We start from the raw sequence: 27,951 nt of genomic DNA on the forward strand, positions 1-27,951 counted from the left end.
TTTTAGCATCGGGACGCCTTAACATTGCTGCGACCTTAGAAAGATTGCCGTTTACTAATGTCAACATTTATAAATATTAATACTTGTAGATGGAAGAAGTTTATAGTGTCCATTATCAAGGACAACCAATGTACCTATAAATGTTATAGGTATGCTTTAAATCAGAATTTATGAATAGAAAATTGTGAGCTAAATTGTAACCTATGAATTACCTTGCTAAAATTTCGATTAGAAGAACCGATCCGGTCAGGATAACTATGGGTGAATAGATTTCTGGATTTTTTTTATTCGGGTAAATATTATATTTCAAAGGATAATACGAAACCATTTTTAAAAGAGGTATGCAATTTGTTGTGTTCAAAAAATTGCGCGAACATCATAATTAGCAGCTTCGTATAGTAAAAGAGGTATTGTAAAAAATGACTATCTTCATTGCACTCAAACGAAAAGCATGATTAGGAAAATTATTACTCGTTTTTATCTGCTTAGATATGTATGTTTTATTAAAAGAAAATATACAATTTAAGAGCCATCAAATGCATTTATTGGAAACATATAAAATATCAAACATGCTTTTTAACATATTATTGTCGTTGAAAAAAACAACAACCAGAAAAAGCCATATACTGCATTTAAGACGCTTAGTCTCAAACATTAAAACACCAATGTTATAAATTGAGTATTAAATATATTAGCCGATTATTCTTTACTGTCATTGAGCAGTTGAACCACAACTTTAGAGAGTTCGCTAAGTATCCCTTGCAATCTTAATAACACGTTCTTTCTAACACGTAGAACCTCTGTCTCAACCTCCAGCCTCTGGATTTCTTTTTGTGTCTTCTTATTTTCAAGCATCATTTTCTCTATCTTCAGGTCTTCTAGGTCCATTTTCTTTTTGAAATCCGTTGGTGACGGGCGAATATCTACAGTTATATTATTCATAAGCAATATATATATATAGAGAGAGAGAGAGAGAGAGAGAGAGAGAGAGAGAGAGAGAGAGAGAGAGAGAGAGAGAGAGAAAGAGAGAGAGAGAGAGACAGAGAGAGAGAGAAAGAGAGAAATAAGAAAACACGAAAAACGTGTTTTCTTATTTAATTTTTATTTATAACTCGCCGACCACTGTGGATTTTATTGTGTTTCAATATATATATATATATATATATATATATATATATATATATATATATATATATATATATATATATATATATATTTATATATATATTTATATATATATATATATATATATATATATATATATATATATATATATATATATATATATATATATATGCAAAAAATTATATATGAAATGCATACTTTAACACTAATTTTCCGTCGAATAATGCAGTAAATTCAAACTTTAAAATTTGATCAGATAAAATAGTTTCAAACATTACTCTGATGATAAATTGCAAGCTGGTTTTGTTGTGTGCCTTACTTGAATCACATACTATTCCGGATGACTGGTTTGTTTACACATCATTTAAAATGAAAATAGACTTTAAATAGTGTGTTAACATGAGGATAGTTAATCACGGCGGTACAAAGTGACTAGAAGATATTTAATGTATATAAAAACAGGATAGAAGCTCAATTTTAAGGGGTTTTTTTTCACCAAGAAATCTACCTCTGTCACATTTAAATCCTTGGAATCCATCGGTACAGGATCTGCAACTTCCGTTTGTTTTATCACATGCCTCCCCATTTACACAGTTTCCGCTGCATGTGTACCCACAATTATGTCCATATCTGCCGGCGCTGCAGGCTATAAATAAATGTTACTAAGTTTTATATACAGGAGTTAAGTTTAACTAAAAACTATGGTTCGATATAAAAATCTATAACAGTAAGAATCATAAACAGAAATTGTAGCATGATGAACAAACAAAGTTCATTGTCTGTCCCGCTTCTTTGCAAAATTAAGGAATTTATTACACAGAATGGAAAAAAAACATCGCTTACATTGCTCAATCATTAAACTTCAATGAGCATACACACTGGCTATAATAACAAAACAGCAAGAGGCCCATGGGGCCACATCGCTCACCTGAGCAGCAATGGCTTTATATGGGTGTACAAAGGATATTGTCCCCTATGGCCCGTCGGTAGAAAAAAAAAGAATTACAAAAAATAAACTGTATCCAAATTTAACACTTATTTTCCTACACTTAATCTTTGACATTTTACCCTTATGAAATACCATTTTTACCAAAAATAAGATCCTATGCAAGATTTTTGGTAGGGGTACACTCACTATACTGTTAACTCCAATCCCCTTCATTTTAGTTTTGCCCCCTTACTTTATTAAACGATCAAATAATGTATGAGAATATATATATATATATATATATATATATATATATATATATATATATATATATATATATATATATATATATATATATATATAAATATATATATATATATATGTGTGTGTGTGTGTGTGTGTGTGTTTGTAAGCACCTGAATACCACTACACGAGTATGAATACACACGTTTTATTCCACTACATTTTTTCTTCCCACTACATGCACCCGTGTAGTGGGAAGTAAAATCGTTCGGAAACGTTATTTCTCATCGTACTTGATTCAAAAAATATAAAATCGTACTATGTTTGGGTTTCCGGTGTGTATGTGAATTTTTTGACACGCATCGTGGAGTCCATAAGAGTACTTTACACACTTTCCTCCATTGGATATAAATAGCGCATGCGCAATCGGAACTTTCTACTCGAAGATGGAAATAATTGTTTACAGTAAGTATCATTTTTTCTTCGATATCTAGGGAATTATATCATTCTATTCTAATAGATAAATCTGGTAAACGACTATAACAAGGTCAGGCATTGTCTTTCCTGTTAAGTTTTTCACCGATTAGAGAACACGAGATCTAATTTTGACATCATGCGAATGCCATATTCATAATCAAAGAAGGGATCGTAACTTATTTAGAATTAAAATGTGTCTATTTTATTTCAAGATGTATTTAATTATGGAACAGATTTTTACTTATATTTTAAGGGATATATCAGTACCTTCTTAGTAGCCGAAATTCGGCCCCATTCCTAATCAGAAATAGGTGATATTTCCTCAATTTAGCGGTATTTTTTCCCAACTGGTTAACACTGAGTCTATATTTAATTCTTTTAAATAAATAATATGTATTAAAAGCAAAATATGTTATCTTTTAACCTCAATCAGCATAGCTTTTATCATAATACCTGTTCAAAAACATTCTGTAAACAATGCCAACTTTTAATCCTAATTTCCTCTATCTTTCTAAAAATCATAATGCTGTGTTCTGTGGAATCGTTATGCTGTTTCCACATACATGTACTTGATTGATATACCTTTTCAATTGTACAATTTCATTAAAAATACGGATGAATTACGTTACATAATTATATTAATACAAACATATTAGGAAAAGTTACTTTAAAAAAGTGATTTAGTAGGAAATACTGATTTTTATCATTAAAATGAAAAGTATGAGTTTTCTCATGGGGTTAAATTTCAAAATAAATGATATTTACTTAAGCTAATGGTGATTATTTCTTAATATTAGTACGATCTGAGATAAATTTGGGTACAGATAATGATCCAAAAAGATTTAGAGGGTTTCCTAAGTGATTAAGTGTACAGATTGATTTTAGAACGTTAAAATGAAAAGTACAGGTTTCCTCATTGGGGTTCTAAGTTCTATAGGAGATGATTTTTACTTAAACTATTGATGATTATTTCTTAACATTAGTGTAGTTTAGGATAAATTAGGGTACAACTATTGATTGAAAAAGATTTAGATGTTTTCCTAAGTGAATAACTATACTGAATTCATAACGTTTAAATTAAAATTATGGGTTTCTTCATGGGAGTTTAAGTTCAATAAAAAAGGATTTTTACTTAAACTAATGGTGATTAATTCATAGTATTAGTGTAATTTAGGATAAATTAGGGTACAAACATTGATTGAAAAAGATTTAGGGGGTGTCCTAAGTGATCAAGTATACTGATTGTATAACATTAAAATGAAAATTATGGGTTTCCTCATGGGATTCTAAATTTAACAGAAAAGGATTTAACTTACACTAATGGTGATTATTTCTTAGTATTAGTGTAATTTAGGATAAATTAGGGTACAAATATTGATTGAAAAAGATTTAAGGGGTTTCCTAAGTGATTTAGTATACTGATTTAAGAGCGTTAAATGAAAAATATGTTTCCTCATCAGGGTCTAGGTTCAATAGGAAAGGATTTTTACTTAAACTAATGGCGATTATTTCTTAGTATTTGTGTAATTTAAGATAAATTAGGATACAAATATTGATTCAAACAATTTAGGGGGGGGGGGGGGGTTTCCTAAATAAATACTATACTGATTTTAGAACGTTAAAATGAAAATTAGGGGTTTCCTTATGGAAGTCTAAGTTCAATAGGAAAGGATTTTTACTTAAACTAATGATGACTAATTCATAGTATTAGTGTTATTTAAGATAGATTAGGGCACAAACATTGATTGAAAAATATTTAGGGGGTTTCCTAAGTGATCAAGTATACTGATTTTATAACTTTAAAATGAAAATTATGGGTTTCCTCATGGGAGTCGAAATAAAACAGAAAAGGATTTAACTTACACTAATGATGATTATTTCTTATTATTAGTGTAATTTAGAATAAATTAGGGTACAAATAGTGATCGAAAAAGATTTAAGGGGTTTCCTAAGTGATTTAGTATACTGATTTAAGAGCATTAAAATGAAAAATATAAGTTTCCTCATCAGGGTCTAAGTTCAATAGGAGAGGATTTTTACTTAAACTAATGATAATTATTTCTTAACATTAGTGTAGTTTAGGATAAATTAGGGTACAAATATTGATTGAAAAAGATTTAGACAGTTTCCTAAGTGAATAAGTATACTGAATTTATAACGTTTAAATTAAAATTATGGGTTTCTTATTGGGAGTCTAAGTTCAATAAAAAAGGATTTTTACTTCAACTAATGGTGATTATTTCTTAGTATTAGTGTAATTTAAGATAAATTAGGGTACAGATATTGATTTAAAAAATTTTAGGGGGGTTTCCTAAATAAATACTATACTGAGTTTAGAACGTTAAAATGAAAATTAAGGGTTTCCTTATGGAAGTCTAAGTTCAATAGGAAAGGATTTTTACTTAAACTAATGATGATGAATGCATAGTATTAGTGTAATTTAGGATAAATTAGGGCACAAACATTGATTGAAAAAGATTTAAGGGGTGTCCTAAGTGATCAAGTATACTGATTTTATAACTTTAAAATGAAAATTATGGATTCCTCATGGGAGTCTAAATATAACAGAAAAGGATTTAACTTACACTAATGGTGATAAATGCATAGTATAAGTGTAATTTAAGATAAATTAGGGCACAAACATTGATTGAAAAAGATTTAGGGGGTGTCCTAAGTGATCAAGTATACTGATTTTATAACTTTAAAATGAAAATTATGGGTTTCCTCATGGGAGTCTAAATGTAACAGAAAAGGATTTATCTTACACTAATGGTGATTATTTCTTAGTATTAGTGTAATTTAGAATAAATAAGGGTACAAATATTGATTGAAAAAGATTTGGACGGTTTCCTAAGTGATTTGGTATACTGATTTAAGAGTGTTAAAATGAAAAGTATGAGTTTCCTCATAGGGGTCTAAGTTCAATAGGAAAGGATTTTTACTTAAACTAATGATGATTATTTCTTAACATTAGTGTAGTTTAGGATAAATTAGGGTACAAATATTGGTTGAAAAAGATTTAAGGGGTTTCCTAAGTGAATAACTATACTGAATTCATAACGTTTAAATTAAAATTATGGGTTTCCTCATGGGAGTCTAAGTTTAATAGGAAAGGATTTTTACTTATACTAATGATGAATATTTCTTACCATTTGTGTAATTTAGGATAAATTAGAGTACAAATATTGACTGAAAAAAAGTTTAAGGGGTTTCCTAAGTGAAAACATACTGATTTTAGAACGTTAAAATAAAAAGTATATGGTTTTCCTCATGGGGGTCTAAGTTCAATAGGAAAGAACTTTTACTTAAACTAATGGTGATTATTTCTTAGTGTTAATGTAGTTTAGGATAAATTAGGGTACAAATATTGATTGAGAAAGATTTTAGGGGTTTCCTAAGTGAATAAGCTGTATACTTATTTTAGAACGTTAAAATGAAAATTATGGGTTTCCTCAATGGAGCCAAGGTCAATAATTAAAAATTTTTACTTAAACAAATGATGAATATTTCTTAGCATTAGTGTAATTTAGAATAAATTAGGGTACAAAAATTGATTGAAAAAAAAATTAAGGGGTTTCCTAAGTAAAAACATACTGATTTTAGAACGTAAAAATGAAAATTAAGGGTTTCCTTATGGAAGTCTAAGTTCAATAGGAAAGAACTTTTACTTAAACTATTGGTGAATATTTCTAAGTGTTAATGTAGTTTAGGATAAATTAGGGTACAAATATTGATTGAAAAAGAATTAAGGGTTACCTTAGTGATTATGTATACTGATTTTATAACATTAAAATGAAAAGTATGAGTTTCCTCATGGGAGTCCAAGTTCAACAGGAATGGATTTTGACTTAAACCAATGGTTATTTTTTCTTGGTGTTTATGTAATAAAGTATAAATTAGGGAATAAATATTGACTGAAAAATATTTAGGGGGTTTCCGAAGTGAATAAGTATACTGATTTTAGAACGTTGAATGAAAATTATGGGTTTTCTCATGGGAGTCTAAATTTAACAGAAAAGGATTTTACCTAAACTAGTGGTGATAATTTTTTAGCATTAGTGTAATTAAAGATAAATTAGGGTACAAATATTGATTGAAAAAAATTTAAGGGGTTTCCTATGTGATTAAGTATACTGATTTTAGAACGTTAAAATGAAAAGTGTGGGTTTCTTAATGGGGGTCTAAGTTCAACAGGAAAGGATTTTTACTTACACTAATGGTTAATTTTTCTTAGTATTAGTGTAATTTAGGATTAATTAGGATACAAATATTGATTGAAAATGATTTAAGGGGTTTCCTAAGTGATTTAGTTTACTGATTTTATAACGTTAAAATGAAAAGAATGATTTTCCTCATGGGTGTGTAAGTTCAATAGGAAAGGATTTTTACTTAAACTAATGGTAATTATTACATAGTATTTGTGTAATTTAGGATAAATAAGGGTACAAATATTGATTTAAATAAATTTAGGGAGTTTCCTTAGTGATCAAGTATACTGAATTTATAGCGTTAAAATTAAAAGTATAAATTTACTCATGGGGGTCTAAGTTCAACAGGAAAGGATTTTTACTTAAACTAATGGTGAATATTTCTTAGTGTTAATGTAACTTAAGACAAATCAGGGTAGAAGTAAAGATCCAAGAATATTTATGAGGTTTTTGGAGTGAATAAGTAAACTGAATTTTTAACGTTGAAATGAAAAGCATGGGTGTCCTCATGGAGGTCTATTTAGTTCAATAGGAAAGGATTTTTATTTAAACTATAATGGTGATATAGGTTTTTTTTTAATAATCAATTACATGTACATAATGTATACTGATTTTTTCAAGTTAAAAGCAAAAGATATTGGTTTCCTCATGGGGGTCCAATACTTTACAAAAGGATTATTTTATATACTCACGGTGATTATTTCGTTGCATTAATGAACTCAACATGTAACCAATATTATTATTCTTTTTTACATTTTCTTTTAGAGACTCAAAACCAAAAATTTTGTTTGCAAATAGTGACTGATGTGCCTTATGATGTAGATGTTGGATATTGTGCTTTTCCAGGTAATGAACAATTTTTTTCTTACTGTAAACAAACACATGCTTAAGGGAAAAAAAGAAAGAGGAAGAGAAAGAAGCTTTATTTGTACGTTAGTGTCTATGAGTAATACTTTTACATTTGATCTAAGTGAGCTGAATTAAATTCTTTATATAATTATATATTACTGTATACAATATATATGATTATTAAGAAATTAAGAATGAACAATTAATTGTGAATGATACTATGCATATCTGAAATTTTTCTACATTTTCTTTTAAGAGAAATGGCCCAAAATGGAAAGCATCTGCAGACAATGACTGATATGTTTTTTGATGCAGATGTTTAAAATGATGCTTTTGAAGGTATCAGTATAATTTTTGTTACATATTGTAAACAATTAACTATTACAAATAATAACAGAAAAAGAGAAATGCTATGTGTGTGTGTGCGTGTGTGAGAGAGAGAGAGAGAGAGAGAGAGAGAGAGAGAGAGAGAGAGAGAGGATTAGATTGAAGGGGAGAAATAGTGAGATGACTTAATACAACTAATTTGTATAAATGAAGTAATTTTTCTATTTAAATATTTTACCTGAATGTCACTACATGCGTGTAAATAACTAAATGTGATGTCAATTTGAAAGAGAGAGAGAAGTCGATAGACACTAAGTTTGATTTAAAGGAATTAGATTGGAAGAGAGAGAAGAAGAGAGAGAGAGAGAGAGAGGAATTATTATTATTATTAAAAAAACTGAAGCATTTTTTATATTTGGATATAATACATGAATGTTACTACATATGTGTAAATACCTAAATGTAATGTCTATTTGAAAAGTTGATAGGAAATAAAAGTTGAAAAAAGTAGAGTACAGGGATTAAGATAGGAAGTGAGATGACAAATTTCAACTTTTTGTATAAATAAAGTAATTTTTCTATTTAGATACTTTACCTGAATGTCACTACATGTGTGTAAATAAGTTAATGTGATGTCAATTTGAGAGAGAGAGAGAGAGAGAGAGAGAGAGAGAGAGAGAGAGAGAAAGAGAGAGAGAGAGAAGTTGATAGAAACTAAGCTTGATCTAAAGGAATTAGATCAGAAGGGAGAGAGAAAGGAAGAGGAATTATTAACATTTTGTTAAAATAAAGCATTTTTTTTTTTCAATTTAGATATTTTACCTAAATTTCACTACATGTGTGTAAATAAGTAAATGTGAAGTGTATTTGAAAAAGTCAGAGAAATAGATATAAATTTAGAGATAGAAGAATTAGATCAGAAGAGAGAGAGAAAGTGAGAGGACTTATTACAACTTTTTGTTTAAGTGAAGCACTTTTTTTCTATGGAGATACTTTACCTGAATGTCACTACATGTGTGTTAATAACTAAATGGAATGGCAATTTGAGAGAGAGAGAGAGAGAGAGAGAGAGAGAGAGAGAGAGAGAGAGAGAGAGAGAGAGAGAGAGCTTAATAGAAAATAAGAGAGAAAGAAATCAGTTCGGTAGAGAGAGAGAGAGATAGATAGAGGATGTATTAAAACTTTTTACTCAAATGAAGCAATTTTTTTCATTTGACATTTTTAGCCTGAATGTCACTACATGAGTGTAAATTACTAAATGTGATGTTAATGAGAGAGAGAGAGAGAGAGAGAGAGAGAGAGAGAGAGAGAGAGAGAGAGAGAGCTTAATAGAAAATAAGAGAGAAAGAAATCAGTTCGGTAGAGAGAGAGAGAGATAGATAGAGGATGTATTAAAACTTTTTACTCAAATGAAGCAATTTTTTTCATTTGACATTTTTAGCCTGAATGTCACTACATGAGTGTAAATTACTAAATGTGATGTTAATATGAGAGAGAGAGAGAGAGAGAGAAAGAGAGAGAGAGAGAAAGAGAGAGAGAGAGAGAGAGAGAGAGAGAGAGAGAGAGAATGAGAGAGACGTCAATAAGAAATAGAAGATAAAAAAAGTCAGAGTGGAGGGAAGAAAGGAAGTGAGATGACTTAATGCAACTTTTTGTATAAATGAAGTAATTTTTCTATTTAGATACTTTACCTGAATGTCACTACACACGTGTAAATAACTAAATGTGATGTCAATTTGAAAGAGAGAGAGAGAGAGAGGTTGATAGACACTAAGTTAGATTTAAAGGAATTAGATCAAAAGGGAGAGAGGAAGGGAGAGGAATTATTAACATTTTGTTTTAATAAAGCATGTTTTTCAATTTAGATATTTGACCTGAATGTCACTACATGTGTGTAAATAACTAAATGTGATGTCTTTTTGAAAAAAGTCAGAGAAATAGATATAAATTTAGAGATAAAGGAATTAGATCGAAAGGGAGAGAGGAAGTGAGAGGACTTATTACAACTTTTTCTTCAAAGGAGTTAATTTTTTGTTGTTAATTGAGATACTTTTACTGAATGTCAGTACATGTGTGTTTATAACTAAATGTAATGTCAATTGGAAAATAGAGAGGGAGAATTTAATAGAAAATAAGAGAGAAAGAAATCAGTTCGGTAGAGAAAGAGAAAGATAGAGGAAGTATTAGAACTTTTTGTTCAAATGAAGCAATTTTTTCTTTTGAATTTTTTTTGCCTGAATGTCACTACATGAGTGTTAATTACTAAATGTGATGTTAATATGAGAGAGAGAGAGAGAGTGAGAGAGAGAGAGAGAGAGAGAGAGAGAGAGAGAGAGGAAATATAAGATAAAGAAATCAGAGTGGAGGAAAGATAGGAAGTGAGATGACTTAATACAACTAAGTTGTATAAATGAAGTAATTTTTCTATTTAAATATTTTACCTGAATGTCACTACATGCGTGTAAATAACTAAATGTGATGTCAATTTGAGAGAGAGAGAGAGAGAGAGAGAGAGAGAGAGAGAGAGAGAGAGACTAAGTTAGATTTAAAGGAATTATATCAAAAGGGAGAGAGGAAGAGAGAGGAATTATTAACATTTTGTTTAAGTAAAACATGTTTTTCAATTTAGATATTTGACCTGAATGTCACTACATGGGTGTAAATAGCGAAATGTGATGTCTGTTTGAAAAAGTCAGAGAAATTGATAGAAATTAAGAGATAAACTAATTAGATTGAAAGGGAGAGAGGAAGTGAGAAGACTTTATACAGCTTTTTCTTCAAAGGAGCTAATTTCCTTTTTATTTATTGAGATACTTTACCTGAATTTCACTATGTGTTTGTAAATAATTAAAAGTAATGTTCATTTAAAAGAGAGAAAGAAGTTGATAGAAAATAAGTTAAAGATAAAGAAATTAAAGCGGAAGAGAGAGAAGAAGTTAGAGGACTTATTAAAACATTTTGTTTAAATCAAGGGATTTTTGTTCTATTGAGATACTTTACCTGAATGTCACTACATGTGTGTAAATAACTAAATGTGATGGCAATTAGAGAGAGAGAGAGAGAGAGAGAGAGAGAGAGAGAGAGAGAGAGAGAGAGAGAGAGAGAGAGAGAGAGAGAGAGAGAGTCAGTGAAATTGAAACAAAGTTAGAGACAAAGACATTTTGCAGAAGGTAGAGAGGGAGTGAGAGGACTTATAAAAGAAATGTGTTCAAATGAGAGAGAGAGAGAGAGAGAGAGAGAGAGAGAGAGAGAGAGAGAGAGAGAGAGAGAGAGAGAGATCATGTAGAACATAACAACAGCAGCAATATTTGAACACTTTTATAAAGGTCAATTATACATTTCTAAAAACTTCCTTGTATAACAAAACATAACCTTTTTTTATAAAGAGTAAAACAAAGTAAACAAAATGGGTTTTTTATGTTTATTGTTGTCTTATGCTTTCAGGAAAAATATCCAAGATAAATGAGGTTTCCTGAGAAAGGTGTTTGTCTCACATGGAAAAGCCATTGTCTAAGATTATACATATTAAGGTAAATGTATAAATTAAATGTTATTTCTTAAAAAGAAATAAGCATGAGAGAGAGAGAGAGAGAGAGAGAGAGATGAAGAGAGAGGGGAGAAATAAAAAAAAAAAGAGAAAGAGAATACAGAGAAAACTGCTTTTAGTTTTCATCAATATGAGGTTTTCATCATTGATACACTTTTCCTGAATGTCACTAGATGTGTGTAAAAAAGGGATAACAGCATGAAACTAAGATAAGACATTAAAAAAAATTGAGAGATAGGGAAAAGTTAAAATAGATAGAGAGGGAGATAGTATGTGAATTTAAAGTTTAAAGTGAATTTTTAACTTAATGCCTCTACATGTGTTTTTCATTGATAGTTATGAGAGAGAGAGAGAGAGAGAGAGAGAGAGAGAGAGACAGACAGACAGACAGACAGAGAGAGAGAGAGGGAGACAGAGATACAGAGAGAGAGACAGATAGAAAGAGTGAGTAGTGATACCTTTTAGTATTGCATAAAATCTGAAAAAAGTACATTTAAAAGTCTTGCTTTACAGAGATGAAACACATTCTCAGAATTTATATTTTGACAAGTATTTTTGTGTTGCAGCACCAGTGATCAGACATAGGTTAACTTCCTAGATAGACGATTGAGGACCAATAGTGTCAACGGAAAAAAATCTACGCCATGAATATTGCTTTAATCAATACTGGTTTAGAAATGAGAATGAAACTCTGGTACATTTTTTATTGATCGTGTGGTTTTCATGTATTCTCCCAAAAATGAAGATATGAGAGAATTAATAAACTGTTTACGTGTACATGTACGTGTAAATTCAGTAGCATTGAAAGTTGGGTTATACAATGTACATATTTTGCTGTTTTCATGTTCCTAAACGATCATATTGCCTTGTTCATATTAATATCTAAATGTTTTAGTAATACTCAATAAAAAGTCAGAGTCTAATGTAATGTCTTAATTACTTTCATAATCATTGATATTCATTTTTATTTAATGTATCAACATCACTACGTCAAAAAATACATGCGCGGATCCAAAAAGAATTCCAGGGGGGGGGGGGGTCGGACGGTTATTTGAGTTTGTGGGGGGGGGGGGGGGGGGGTCCGAGGCATATTTTTGGTAATTTTATAATGTAATTTAAAGAAATTTTAATTTTGCAAGGGGGGGGGGGGGTTCAGACCCCCCCTCCCCTGACCTCCTTCTAGATCCTAGCATGAAATAAGCTTAGCTAATGCATGATCTTGTTTTTGTATATGCCTTGCAATATTATGTAGAAATAATCAATGTGATTGAGCATTTTGGTGTGAATAATTGCATGAATTTTTATATCATTAAAACTAGTGCTCTACTCAGAAGTTGTGCCGTCATTCTGTCTTTAAATAACCATACAGCTTTGGCTGAAAATGAAAGATGATGGATGCTTGTATATGCGTGTGATATACATGTACATGTAGGTAGAAGGGGCCTGTGATAGGATTTCTCTTTCAATAACTAAACTGCCACGGTCCATTAGTTGTTCTAATAACAACATTCGGTTTTAGCTATTCAAAAATCAAAAAAATAATTGAAAAACAAATAATTGGGTTTATTCAAAGATTTATAGGTTTGTTACATGCACTTTGAAATATTTCGCACTTTGAAAAAAATTCAAAGTGTGTTACTAGTAATTTTGGAACCAGTTAAACGCGCTTTTATTTTTTTTTTAAAGTGCGTTGATATCGTCGATATTATAAAAAAACTGTTCAGGATTTGGTCCAAATAATTAATACTTTTATTGACAAACAATAACTGATTGTTTTAACCTTGGTTTGATATTGTTTAGCTTAATGGGATATATTTAAAAAAAAAAGAACCCAATGCATTCTCAGCTTACTTTATAAACAGTTTCTCGATTAGAATTTTTTTCTCATAAGCTTACGTAGTTGACAATTTACACAGGAACAAATTAGGAGTTTTAAATTATCCAAATATGACATAAACTGCATCGCGTAGCAATTGCCTTTTTCCTTTTTTTGTCTATGCAGCAAAATTAATGTACTTCTTATCTGATACATTGGGCTATGTCAGAAACGTTTACTTCAAGTTGCTGAATATCATACGTTTTGGATAGAAAGATAAGGGGTAGGCAACATTCTTCCTGAAATCAATTACTAGTAAATGATGCACTGTATGATTGGTTAACCCACACCCACCCCCGTTTTCAAAGACGGTAAATGAGATTTACTAGTGTTAACATTTCATCATACAATCAGCAAATTAGAAATTCAATTCCAGATTTTTCTATTTTAACATATTTTTTTAAAGTGCGTTAAGTGTTTCGATAATAAAAAATGTTGAAGTTCCTTCATAACGCACCTTGAATTTTTTTTTCAAACTGCGTTAGCTTAGTCCTAAGTTAAACGCGTTTTATTTTTTTTTAAGTGTGTACTTTTCTCAAAGTGCGTTGCCACACACGTTATTTAAAATCCACTATAAATCACAAAACTTGTGTGCTATAATTCTTTAGAAACTGTACAAAGAATGTATGGTGTATCAAATCATTTCATAATGAGAAGATGGGATAAATAAGTAAAATTAATGTAAGTAGTCAGTTTCATGTGTGTATTTCAAACCTGACAATGTAGTGAGAATCATGTGTGTCTAACTGGTGGGTCACGTGGTCTGATGTAGTGGAGTTCAGGGGAAAACCCAAATTTTTAATATAATGAATTTACGAATTATCAGCCCCCTAGGCTAATAAGAGTAGACAGTCTTTTATAAATTTGCTCAAATTTTTTCTTCACGACCCTTAGAAAATAGTGTAGTGACTTTCTGGTGAAAAGTCATGTGTAGTGAGTTTCATGTCTTTACGAGTATGTGTGTGTGTGTGTGTGTGTGTACATATTCATCTTCAACTACATTGTACTAGATAGTTATTGTATTTGATTTAAAAAATTCCTACATGTGATAGAAAATAATTGTATCTCAAGGCGCTTAAATTAAGAACATCAAACGATTTGATTGGTCTTCTGCATTATAAACGATTGTTGTTTACCAGGCGTGAACTCGTGGTACGTTTTATAACGGTTACCTTACTCACTTGATCGATGAATACACTCGAATGAAAAATGTAATCATGTGATATGTTGAAGAGCTATTACATGTATAATCAATGCATAGGCGTCGGAACTGGGTGGAGGGGTCCCCCCCCCTTTTTTTCAGATATAGCCGTATTCAAAATCGTTTTTTTCTTTGTTTGTCAAGATTTCTGATAAGGTCTAGCCAACCCCCCTCAATGAACCTCAGACTGCAAGGTATTGACAGCCATATCGCTCTATTTTACTAAGGCCCATCCTTTATTTTACTCTTTATTCAAATTCAACATAAACAAATGTTAATCAACATTAACAAATGGCTACAAATCGAGATGATTTTCTGCTGTAATTTTTTTCTTAAAAGCGATAATACATTTATCCCCGTAACAGTAATGTTTTAAACTGTTTTAAAGAGGTCGTTTTTATTTAATTGTGTCTGAAAAGCCAACAAAGTTGGTGTAGATTCCTCGTATAAGGAGGGGGTTCAAAAAAGTTGTTACAGCATATCATCCTTTTCATTTTTCTGTACAAGTATTTAACGTTTACTGAGACATTTCTAGTCATAAATCGAAATTTCAGCGTCAGTCGCAGAATTATAAGCAAGATACAGAACTCACAATTCTGCTTGGTTTGAGTTATTTTATTGTTCAATTATAATTATATTCAAATTAAGATTTTTAAAACTTGGTATTTCCTATTCAGAATGAACAAAAGCATGGCCTCAGTTCTGTGAGCAAAGCTCTGTGTCTTGCCTATGATTCGAAACTTGACACAGTTGAATATGGTTTGTAAAGAGAAAACCGTACGCGGCTATGTTAAGGCTGTCCGAAGCTAAATATATATCGAAAAATGATACTATTTTAATTATCGAAAAATGCTTTAACCGAGCGAGTTTCTTTAAACTTTTATTACATAAGTTAACAGTGGCATCCAACACTATATTTGATGTATTTTTGTGACGTCATATATTTTTCTTAAGCACGTGACGGGTGTATTCTAACACGGTAAATAATCTATAAAAATCGCATCGCCACAAGTGAATAATGACATTAAATCAAAAATATTTTTATGAAAAATCCTTCGACAAGTAATGTATTTTGCAGTTCTTGCTGGGGGTTCATATAAATATTTCGTTTATTTGAAATATTGTCAAAACATTTCGCACCGCCATCGAAATTAGGCACATTTTTACCTTTTAGGCTCGATTTACACAATATCGGGTCAATCGGTAGGTTTCCCCCAGCAAGATTCACAGTGGTACTTATTTTCTCTCCCGATTTCACGTAAAATATACTAAGATTGTTTTTATCTTTCACTTGTGCCAAGCCGTTTTTTATATGCACATACATATCACCATTCATTAGATTACACGTAGCAGGGGGAGTCTCAAAACCATTAATTTATGAATAGTTATTTACCTATTACGAAGCTTTAAAACTGTTGATTTTTTTATACTCCATATCGGTGATATTGAATTTAGTATCACTAGTATTTACAACATTGTCTATGTAGAGGAATGAAGCGATTTTATTATGCACAATGAATATCACTTATTACGTTACGATACATTCCCTAAGAACGATCGAAAGGAATGCAGATGGTGACGTCAAAGTTAACTATGACGTCATATCTTATGAAGTACAGACAAGTGACTTTCTACATATCGCTGTGAAATTAATCGGGCAGCCTTAACTTAGCCGCGAAGCCACCTTAGATTTTTTATAGGTATTTCCTATTCAGAATGAACAAAAGCATGGTCTCAGTTCTGTGAGCAAAGCTCTGTGTCTTGCCTATAATTCGAAACTTAACACAGCTGAATATGGTTTGTAAAGAGAAAACCGTAAACAATTAAAACAGAAGAAACATACACTAAAACAAAGAAAGAGCACAATTTATTTTTCATATTATATATATATATATATATATATATATATATATATATATATATATATATATATATATATATATATATATATATATTTCTAGCAGCAAAAACAATCTCTGTTTTGACTGAAAATGCACAGCATCTTAACAAAGCACGTTGCATTATAATCAACCATTACGTAGAGATCGTACCAAATTACCAATAGAATGTATAGTATTTGTAATATAATATGTTGTATGTGCATCAAATTTTGCTCATTTTGTGCAGGTAAACAATTAACTGTCTGATTTACTGAAGTCTATATTTGATTCGATACGTAAAAATTCCAAAATACAGGCGATATTTCCCCTCAAGTTAAAAAGCATAAACGATATTCAAAACAACGTAAGACCACCGTCACGAGTGAAAATGTTAACGCATTGAAAGATTTACCCTCAATTTACTTCAGGAAATCGGCATGAATATGTTTAGCACGTTTCAAGTATCCCTTCGCACGTAAACTGTTGCACAACAAGCAATTACATCTTTGTCAGTTTGACCCGTTTGTCATGCGTCAACATTCAAACATGACTGCTTTATACAAAGAACTTTCACTTTCGATATGGAATACAGAACCCGAAGTTATAAACTGATTGAACGCGATTATCTCTATTTTTATTTTCGTAAATTACTTTAATTTAAACAGAATTCGCCGGTAATTTTTGAAATTTATATTTTCCTTTCCAAAAGGATTATTCATGCAAAATAACGTTGAATTTGACTCAGTAGTTCTTCAGAAAAAGATCTTTTAAAATGCACCCCCCCCCCTTTTTCTACAGTTTCGAGGTTTTCTCCGTTTTACATAAAGATCGGTCTTTCAATTCTGCAATTTATAATCAGCTCCCTATAGGGATGCTTTGTGCCAAATGTGGTTGAAATTGGCCCAGTAGTTTTAGAGAAGAAGTTCAAAATGTGAAAAGTTTACAGACGGACGGACAGACGAACGACGGACAAAATGTGATCAGAACAGCTCACTTGAGCTTTCAGCTCAGGTGAGCTTAAAATTAAATACGTAACATTTGTTTAAATCATACTTTAAAATAATGTTAAAAGTGCAAATAATTATTATATGATTTTCCATGATGTTGTATTAAATCATTACGTAAATACACCAGTTATGATTGAAACATAAGTCTCCAGTGAAACCCTTTTGACAGCCAAAGAGACAGATGCCGTTGACGTGGTGACAATTATCCTCACCGAAGCAGTACCCGCATTGAAACTTACAGCCAGCTCCATACCAAGCGGCATCGCATGCTAGATACATGAAATTTATATATGTCTATAAAAGTTGACATCATAAGGTAATTCTAAGTTCTTCATAACAGCATGATTTGACCGTTAAGATTATTAGAGTAATCAAACTTTTTATAAGTTAAAAAAACTGTTCTTAGCCATACATAGAAAGGTGACATTTCCATTACCGAACCAACAAGAATGTTTTTCTTTCAACTTTCAGCAATACTAATTAATACAAATCTCTTAAGATTCGTTTTACTTTTGTTACACCACACAGTGTCCCATCCCGGGGAGCAGGATGTACACGTTCCGTCTGTTGAATTGCAAGTTTCTTCATCTAGACAGTTTCCACTGCAGTTGTATTGGCAGTTAAGTCCAAACGTGCCATTTAAACAAGCTATGAATAATAGCGAACCTGTAATCATCTTTAGAAAATATGTATCTTACACCTCTAATGAGGCCGACATCAAAAAATCTGTGAGATTTACGCATTTACTATTTAGCCCGTTTTCAACGAATTATTATTGAGTCACGTAGTACCCTTCAAGAAACCTCCAAGAATCGGGGTGGTTAATTAATTAACCTTTTTTTATCCATAAATAATTAATATTTAGGTATAACAAGTGATATCATGGTAGAAAGAATTCTGTTGTTGAAAAAGTGCTAATTAGTCACATTTTTGTCTAGTTTTTGCATTTTTGTCCTATGGTATTTTTTTAAATACACGAAACCTTGTTAAAAGTCACCAAATGGTGGCATATAAATACAATTAACCTCTAACTTTGAACCCGGTAGAATATGTAAAAAATGATTCTTACTCCAAAAATTTGTCACATTGTCTATATAATGGCATAGAAAAACTTTATCCAAAATATTTTTTTAAAAATGTTATTATGTTCCTAGTAATGCTCAGTCAATAAAATCATATCAATTTTGAATATATTAATGATTATATTATTCATTTATTACATATTTGTTAAATGTAGCATATTCTAAATACCGACATGCCGTATATATCTGTAACCATGTATAAGGCAAAAATTACGGCATAAGGGATTTGACGTCATCATCAAGTGTAGTGCATAAACGCTATTGCAGACGGAGAAAATGTATTCATAACCTAATAATAAATAAATTACATGTGAAATGCTTTCTCTTGACCTCTCTTAAAATGACTGACCATTGTAAATCATCAAATGGGCCCGAATGTCATAAAAATCGTTATTTCAGTGCACCCGTGAAAAAGTGTAAGCTGATTATCGCAATTATTGTTGCATAAAATGAACATGTGTAATTTTGTTATGTTTGAACACATTCTTAAATTTAACCGTTGTAAATTGTTGACATTTGGTTGAAAGTTTTTGACATGCGAAAAATGACGTCATAATCGCAATTGATTTCAAACGGCGAGGAGTTTCCCGAAAGTAACGGAGTTAGGATAGTGACGGAGTTAGGAGGCTATGCGAAATATATAACACATTTAACAAATTGATAACGTATTGGTATGAAATGTACAAAGTTCATAACGTTTGATATATTGTAGATTGGTAAATAATCACGTTGGTTTTATTTTCACTATGTTCGCGATTTACCGTTCTTTCGCTAAAATAAACTCATCGTAAATATTACCATTAGTTTTTTTTAAACGTTTTATTGCTTGTACTTTGATCAACCGTTTTTCTTAGAGCGTGAAATTAAAACCATCGCAATTGGTACTTTTTGAAAATTCGTGAAATTTTAACACCATGGAATTAAAACGACTTACAGTATAAACTTACACAATTACACCATGTTCTTTGAATATTTATAATATTTGGTTCACATTGAAAACGATTAATTTAGATTTAATACGCATAACGTGTCAACCAAATATAAGCAATTGTCTTATCATTGTGTTTATTAGATAACATTCATGAATTCCATTACTTTATGTTTTACAAAATAATATAATTTAAAAAGACGATTGTAAGAACTACCTGTTGTACATGTATCTGTTTTTTGCCATCCTGGCTCACATCCAAGTCCACAATCTCCAGTTATGTGATTACAGATAGTGGAATTGAGACAGGCTCCACAGTTCTGAGAACAACCTTTACCATACTTTCCAGTTTCACATGCTTCCGGAAATAAAAAAATATCAATAAAATATTTTATACAAAATTAACTTTGCAATTTAGATCAACGTTTGTTATAAATGTAACCTACTTGTGTTGCATTTTAGTCCTTTATATCCATCTGCACAGGACCGGCAACTACCGTCTATTTTGTTGCACACCTTGTCATTCAAACAGTGTCTGCTACAGTCGAACCGACAATTCATTCCGTATTTTCCATCGTCGCAAGCTTCAATTTGATCAATAAAAATGTTTCGATAAACTATTTCAAATAATATGCAAAGTTTTATGATGCTCTAAAATAGTGATAATGGAGATTATAATATTACAATTATTAATATTTTTCCTTTTAAACCAAGATAATTAAGATTCGATTCAAATCAATTTTCGGAATCTTTACCGGAATTTCTAAGGTATTGGCAGTATATGTTATATCAAGTTCTCTTATATTTTATATATTTGGTGTATTTCTATAAAATCATTGCTATACAACGTTTAAGTGAATAGTCGTCTTACAGGTTTTACAAGTTTGTGTCTTATAACCCGCAGCACATCCTTCAAGACAAGTCCCGGTAACATGATGGCATATAGTATCTTTTAAACAGTTTCCGCACGTTTCAGAGCAGTTAAGTCCGTACCATTGTTTCTGGCATGCTAAGAAAATATATAGCAAAGTTAAAATTTATAAAACTCATTTCAATAAATAAAATGCATTTAAAAACCCCCCAAAATTCATGAAATGCATGATGCGAATATCCATCTTTTTAAAAAAAAGAATAAAAGAAAGAAAGGAGATGATAGATAGATAGATAGATAGATAGATAGATAGATAGATAGATAGATAGATAGATAGATAGATAGATAGATAGATAGATAGATGAACACTTTACTTTCATTACAAAGATTTCCACTGTAACCTCTCTCACAGCCCTTTATACAGGTTCCTTCATTTTTTTGGCAGTCATCGTCGATACAAAATTGACTGCACTGTTTTATACAATTAAGTCCATACCTACCGCGTTTACACTCTAAATAAATAACAATCAAACTGCTCAAAAAAATGAAACAAATATAACTGAGTTAGTAAAAATTACATATACATGTACGTATTGAATGAATAAGTATTATCTGATATTGTATTTGAAAAAAAAAATAATACATTTAATCTTACCTTTACATAATGGAGGTTGGTATCCATCGTTTATACAGCCTAGAGCATCACATTCCCCATTCTGTACTCCACAAGTTACACTATTCTTGCAGTGGTCACATTTGTTTGTGCAATTTCTACCATAATATCCCACTTCACAACCTAGATAAAATATACCGAATACAGTGCTAATTGATTATAAGGTACTGATATTTGTTAATTTTATTTCCATTTATTTAACAATAGTCAAATTATGTTTCAATTTAATGTTACGCTTACGTCGGTTGCAACTGACTTAGAAATAGCCATTAAACTTTTCTAGAGACCATATATTCATACCCGGTTTACCACAAATCTTTCTTTAAACAGTATTCAAAATATCATAAAATAATATAGTCATATACCAAGGAAACGAGAATCACAACGATCAAAATCAAGTTAATTGATATGTGTCGGTCAGAGATCAAACCACAATTATCAAATACTAAATACTTTGATTTTAAAACATTTTTTGACAGGATTTTTTGTTTTTGTTTTTTGGGGTTTTTTTTCATTTTTATTTTCATCGTATAACCTAAGCATAATAAATATTATACCTCAATATGACTAAAGTCCATCTTAAGACAATATTTTGTCATTGAGAACCCTTGTAAAAAAGTATGAAGGTGAAGATATCTTCCCCACCCCATTTTTTACATGTAAAAACATTTTAAACATTCTGGAACATCCTTGGAATTTTTTTTAATTTAGAAAAATGAAACTGTCATATTTGAAACAATTAAATTCACAAAACAACTAAATTGCTGTTACTTAAAGTAATTAAAAATGATAACTATATTATGTACTTTCATAATAAAAACAAGAGGCACGCAGGCCATAATGATCCCCTTGGTACCATAACTCTGGTAATGGATTGTTAAAGAGTCTATGCAAGACGACGAATGAAAACTTATGACGCACGACGGACCAATTATAAATGGTTTTTGACTGTCGTGTCTTGAATCCTGAGTCATGCATCGTCCACGTACGTTGACAATTTTACATTTTTAAATTCCTCGTTGAAACTACAAGACCAGTTGTTACAATTTGTGAGTGAAGCATTCAAATTTTGGGGTTTTAATGGTGTTTTTCATCCTTACAGTACTACATACTATTACACAACACTACTGTACATCTGTCTGCATTAACGTAACAGAGATAGTATGATTTTGTTTCTAAGATTAAAACCGTAACTTATTTCATTTTATAAAATTCACATTTTTGTGAACAAGTTTGGTTGTTTTCAACGGTTTTACATCGTAATATTTGGTAAAGGAAATATAGTAGGATGGGTGTATTATTCTTAAATTAAGCAACAATACATGCTACTTTCCAAACACTTGCACTTCGCATATTTCTAGCATTGGAGGCTCTTCGTTTGGTGTATTGGACTGATATATCCAGATGTAACGAGTTGTTCTTTTACAGTCCTCCTCTACAATGGTGGGTAGTGTGACGATTCCTGGGTCATTGTAACACGAGGACTCTGGTGGTGGTACAGAGGTATCATTGGACACACGGAGAGAGTACCCACGGAGTCGTACAGTGTTTTCGTAAGGTGATCCTTCTATGATAGTAAGTTTTCAATTGGAAAAAGGTCGGTTTTATATAATAAAATACCATGGAATAATTTTTTTTTCAATATCAAGTTTAAAATTAAAAATACAAAAAAAGCACTCGATGAATATCGATCGATAGAGCGTTTTTAATACATATTTTAATTCCAAAATTTTAACATATATATACATTTTAATATTCTTTTACATGTAGCATTCAACTGAAATAAATTCATAACTTCTCTATTTTTGATTTAATTTTGAACGTGGAGGTGATTTTTACAATGAATATTTTCGGTGTACTGTTTATATTATACAGTTATTTATATGTACATTTTTGCACTAACTAAATATCACAGTTACAATCAAAACATTTTTTTCAAAAAGGTGCTTCTTCTTTTTTTTAAATTGGATTCGAATGACATTTTCGAAGATGATATTAAATGAACAGATTATATTCAACATTTTTTTTCATAATTCAACCATCTTTTAGTAGATACTCACTATCATCCCTGTACCAGATCTTGACAGACTTGACACTGTAGACTCGTCCCAGATCTATACGTAACCACGCTTTTTTAATACTTCCAAAATTACTAGTATGAGAACAACTTGAGACACTCTGGTCAAGATTTCCGTCGACAGTTCGAGACACAGAATAATCTGAGTATGTTGAACTGATGTTTACTACTGTCTGTTTATTCACAAATGGAGCTAATATTAAAAGGAAAAAATACTTTTAATTTATTGTACTAAAAACATACTGTTGCTTTCGAATAAAAAATATAATCTGCTGGATATTAATGATGCAAACGTAACAGTTAAAACAGTAATAATTGATAGATATAAAAATTGGTAAGGATGACTTTTGCTAAATAATACCACTCGTACATGAACGTGCCATTTATACTTACATATGATTTTTTGTAACACTTTTACGCTATGACGAACTAAATATTGCAATCTTACATAAATGTATCTGTAGCATTTTTTTTTTAATTTATAGTCCTGCAAGTTTTAGTATTTACTGTGATTTATTCTTATTTACTAGTTGTGTTCCAAATAGATAGTAAAAAATAAGGGATTTCATTAAACTCCAGCATATTTTTAATTTTAGGTTAAGAATACAATTGAATAGCATTTATAATCATCCCATTATACTAATTCAAAAATGCTCAGCTGTCAAGTTTAATCTATACATTTATGATTTTTTTTCTGCCGTTAATATTTTGGAAACATTATATTCAACTAAGCTCTATAAATAAATCTTCAAGATACATGTAATAATGTACGTGGGTTTTTTTTTAATTCCACATTTACATTCAAACCGTAACGAAAATCATATTTTAGAAGCTCCTATTAAAACTTCTAAAATAAATTAACAGTACTTGCACACTGTTGGTAAGAATATTTCTACAAATATATAAAAAAGGAACCCAAAAATAATGTGGGAAAACAGATGTTCAGCATTTCTTGAACTTATTTTTTATATTTATTAGTCGTTTTATCTTTCAGTACCTTACTAACTGCTAATTCCATATCAAGTTGATTTGTACTTACAATATGCTCGGACATGGACAACAAACAGACAAAGAAAACAAGCACTGAACAACCCAGCCATTCCCAACTAGTTCTGATCCATATCAAACGACATAATAGTATATCTTTTCGTTTACATTCCCGACAAAAGTCAAATTCTTCCGGGTTACATTGTGTAAAAAAAACCCAGCTATATTCGTATTGGTGTTTGTATTTAGTGTTACATCAACTGTTGTTGTAAAGATGTTTTTCATTGAAGTGTCCTGTCATCAAAGGTTCTAATAGTCCAACATGAATAAAATTATTAAGTCAGTATATATTACAATAAAATGTGAAAGCGCTTTATTAAAGATGAACCTAAATAACATTATTTCATTTTAAGATAATAAATAGAACTCTTCCTCTTAAAAAGGTATCTGTTTTAAATACAAAATGTTGACGGATAAATACCTGATAGTTAGCTAAGTTTATGTTTTTAAATTAACAAACATTGCATAAACTAGATAAACGAAATCAGTGTTGTGAAAATTGATGACTAAGGAGTTGCAGCATCGTATACGTACGATGGATCCCTATCATCCACTTATTCATTCATTCATTTTGTAACATTATTCTCATTATAAATACGGATTATAAAGTTTTATTTTCTACGTGCCGGTCATAAATTGGCTGTATGTTAATATTGTATACAGGGCTATGTTCGCCCCGTGTCATTTTTGCCCTTCCTTACTTGCAAACAGAGTAGCATTGTCTTGAAATTGCAGTCACAACTGTGTTTAAGAAGAGATGTTTGAAATAGTGGAAATGGAACAGTCCTAAATTTGCCCGCTTACAACGGTGCGAAAGGGGCAATAATAAAATGGGAACGAATATATACAGGTAATACAATTGCTATTATTTGAGGTAAATGAGACCAGTTTTAAAAATCAAAAAACATATTTCAACAAAAATTGGTCCGAATGCTTTTGATGGAACATAAATTGGAATTTGAATTTTACATGTACATTTATTTAGCTGTGTCATTAGACCATATGTATATTAAACGTACATGATTACTCCAACCTCAAAAACGAAAAGATAAAAATCGATTTTGCAATGAAGAAAAAAAATTAGATAAAATTAATATGTATGGACTGCTATTTTCTAGACTTTTGTGTCATGGATTATACTTAATGATAGGAACTATTTATTTCTCTAATAATTCTTCAAAACTATTTTGTATTGTACGCAATCTTTAATTTAAAACACATGGAGTCTATTTTACTTTTATTGTTTGTCATTTGATCTTCAGTTAAACAACTGAGACGCGATATTTTAAAAAAAGCCTCATTTTCTAGTGGGCGAGGGTTACCTTTGTTTGATTGAAATCAAATTCGCTTCTTGAGGGAGAAATAAAACATTCTTTATTAGTTTATATATTGTCAAATGTATAAAGCAACGTTTGTATAATCAGGAGTGCATTGGGTTGATACTTTAAAAAAATAAACAACTAAATCGATTCAAAGATTAAAAAATAACCAATGAAATCCATTTTTGAATACTTTAAATGTTATAATGATTAAGATTAAAGATTAATTCTCTTTATTAAGATGTGAATAATAGTATATAATTTAATGGGGACAATTAATCTTAACATATTAAATCTGGAAGAATTGACGGGAATAAATTGTTAATTCTTGTGGTGTTAAAGAACAAAATGTGAATCATTCAAAACTATAAGTATTCATAAAAACACACATAAAAAAGAATTCATAATATTTTCGATGTGATACATAGAGTATACAAAGTGAAATGTGTTGTTGTGTGCTCTTAACTTTGTAAAGCGATTTTGGGGGATTTTCCAGTTTATTTGGCATTAGCGCATACCATTTGATGTTTTATTTTCTTTGTTCTGGCTTAAGTAAAGTATATGAATCATCAACCAAATCTTGTTTTTTTTTCATCTGAAAGACAGAATGACCTCAATTATATAACTGGTAGAGTTTACATGACGTCACGAGTAATAAAAAAATTATTGTCAGTAAATATGACCAATGAACTGAACGGTCATACTTCTGTGTGTTCTATTGTTTGCTGTTATTTCGGTAAAACGCGCATAAAGTAAAGCTTGTACGCTTATCTTCCTTTGTTTTAATTGCTTCTTGTAAGATCCTTTCTTAAGCGCACGCCGAGTAGTGAATTGTGCATCTTGAAAAACATGGCACTGATAAAGACGTGGGCGATAGACTGCATGGTGAAAATACACGTCTCTTAAGATAAGATTGATCTCAAGAAAAAAAACAATTAAAAAAGATTGCGCCATTATACATCATACCACAGTTACATGACGGAGAGATTGTGTGTGTTATTTTGTCATTATCTTTATGAGTACATACATGGATGAAATAAACATGCATTTTTATAGATGTATATTTGTAGATGGAATAAGTATATAGTGTTTGTTATCAATGGCAACCAATGTCAATGTACATGTTATAGGCATGCCTTAAATGGGAATTTATGTATAGAAATGTATGAACTAAATTGTTACCTATGAATTACCTTGCAAAAATTTCGATTAGAAGAACCGGATCCGTCAGGGTAACAATGGGTGAATAGATCTCAGGATTTTATTTTATTCGGGTAAATATTATACATGGCAGCATTATATTTTGAAGAATAATACGAAACTATAATTAAAAGAGTTTTATTTTTTTACCATAACAAAAGTCCAAAGCTTCGGCTTTGTGAATAAATAAAAGAAAAAGATTAAAACATGAGTTTCATTTTAGGAATCTGTTGAAAATATAACAATGGTTAAAACTTTCTACATTTAACTATCATAGGTATATTTTTTATATCTACCAATTTTAATCGTGTGCTTGTTTTCTATATAAAACAATCACCCCCACCCCCACCCCGGATTAAGATTTCCAGGATTTCGGAAAGTAAGCTTTTTGGGGGGGGGGGGGGCTTGTCAAGATTTTTTGGGATAAGTCTACCCCCACCCCACTTTCAAAAACGATGCTACATTCCGGTATTCTTATTACAAATGCTGTTCAAGCTATCAGCGGGGTTAATAAGGTGTTTCTTTATATCCGGCGACAATAAGACACTAAAATGCTCTAGATGGTAAAAATGCATTTTATTTGAACTTTAGGTCGGTGTGGGCGATTTCTGGGAATCCAAAAACTACACCCGAACAATCAGAAGCCTAATTCTTGACTAATGATAATAATGAACAAATGATCGATATAAATAAGAATAGCAAACAATAGTTATTAGCAATATAGGCATGAGTGACAGATGACACGGAGTAAAACTTTAACTTGACCGATTCAATTATATCAAGTCCACAAAGTAAAGAGTTAATTCAAGTTACTCACCGTACGTCACAGTCTTGGAAACAGATAGAGATAACAGGAATACATTGAGTATTGCGGCCATTTTCATCCCCTGCTACATGACTTCACACACAGTGGCATTGCATCTCCATTGCATCTCCATTGTAAGCAGACTGTGCAGTATTCTAAAAATAGAACTAAGAATAGCCGCAGCAGTCGATATTCCAGGCAGTGTGTCTTGCTATTTTGTTTTGATCAGTAATTAAATGATCTATATTTTAAAAACTGATATTCATGATTAAAAAAATAAC

At 30.7% G+C, this 27,951-nt stretch overlaps 1 protein-coding gene and 1 long non-coding RNA gene across 3 annotated transcripts; one reads left to right on the forward strand and one right to left on the reverse strand.

Annotated features, from left to right (window-relative positions):
- Positions 1–571: 571 nt before the first annotated feature.
- Positions 572–27,785, reverse strand: LOC128172995 (multiple epidermal growth factor-like domains protein 10). Its single transcript, XM_052838745.1, has 8 exons — positions 27,683–27,785; positions 21,205–21,345; positions 20,924–21,061; positions 20,550–20,687; positions 20,125–20,262; positions 19,896–20,036; positions 1,634–1,771; positions 572–923 (listed from the first exon to the last, which is right to left on the reverse strand). Exons 1-8 carry the CDS (start codon positions 27,747–27,749, stop codon positions 700–702), a joined length of 1,125 nt encoding a protein of 374 aa, XP_052694705.1. The 5' UTR covers positions 27,750–27,785; the 3' UTR covers positions 572–699.
- Positions 2,509–12,459, forward strand: LOC128173043 (uncharacterized). 2 transcript variants are annotated; one of them, XR_008242401.1, is made up of 5 exons: positions 2,509–2,761; positions 7,747–7,827; positions 8,087–8,169; positions 11,602–11,687; positions 12,450–12,459. It is a non-coding gene; the product is annotated as an uncharacterized LOC128173043 (long non-coding RNA). The 2 variants fall into 2 exon arrangements; XR_008242400.1 differs by lacking the exon at positions 12,450–12,459 and adding an exon at positions 12,271–12,438.
- Positions 27,786–27,951: the final 166 nt, after the last annotated feature.

The sequence above is a fragment of the Crassostrea angulata genome, chromosome 2 (assembly GCF_025612915.1).
Source record: "Crassostrea angulata isolate pt1a10 chromosome 2, ASM2561291v2, whole genome shotgun sequence".
Lineage (NCBI taxonomy): Eukaryota > Metazoa > Mollusca > Bivalvia > Ostreida > Ostreidae > Magallana > Magallana angulata.

Excerpts from the sequence above, each read along its gene's own strand:
- LOC128172995 (XM_052838745.1), bottom strand. The coding sequence starts at position 27,749 with ATGAAAATGGCCGCAATACTCAATGTATTCCTGTTATCTCTATCTGTT. Across the intron at positions 20,037-20,124 it reads AGGACTAAAATGCAACACAA|CATGTGAAACTGGAAAGTAT; the intron begins GTAGGTTACATT and ends TATTTCCGGAAG. Across the intron at positions 924-1,633 it reads AGGATTTAAATGTGACAGAG|ATATTCGCCCGTCACCAACG; the intron begins GTAGATTTCTTG and ends ATATAACTGTAG.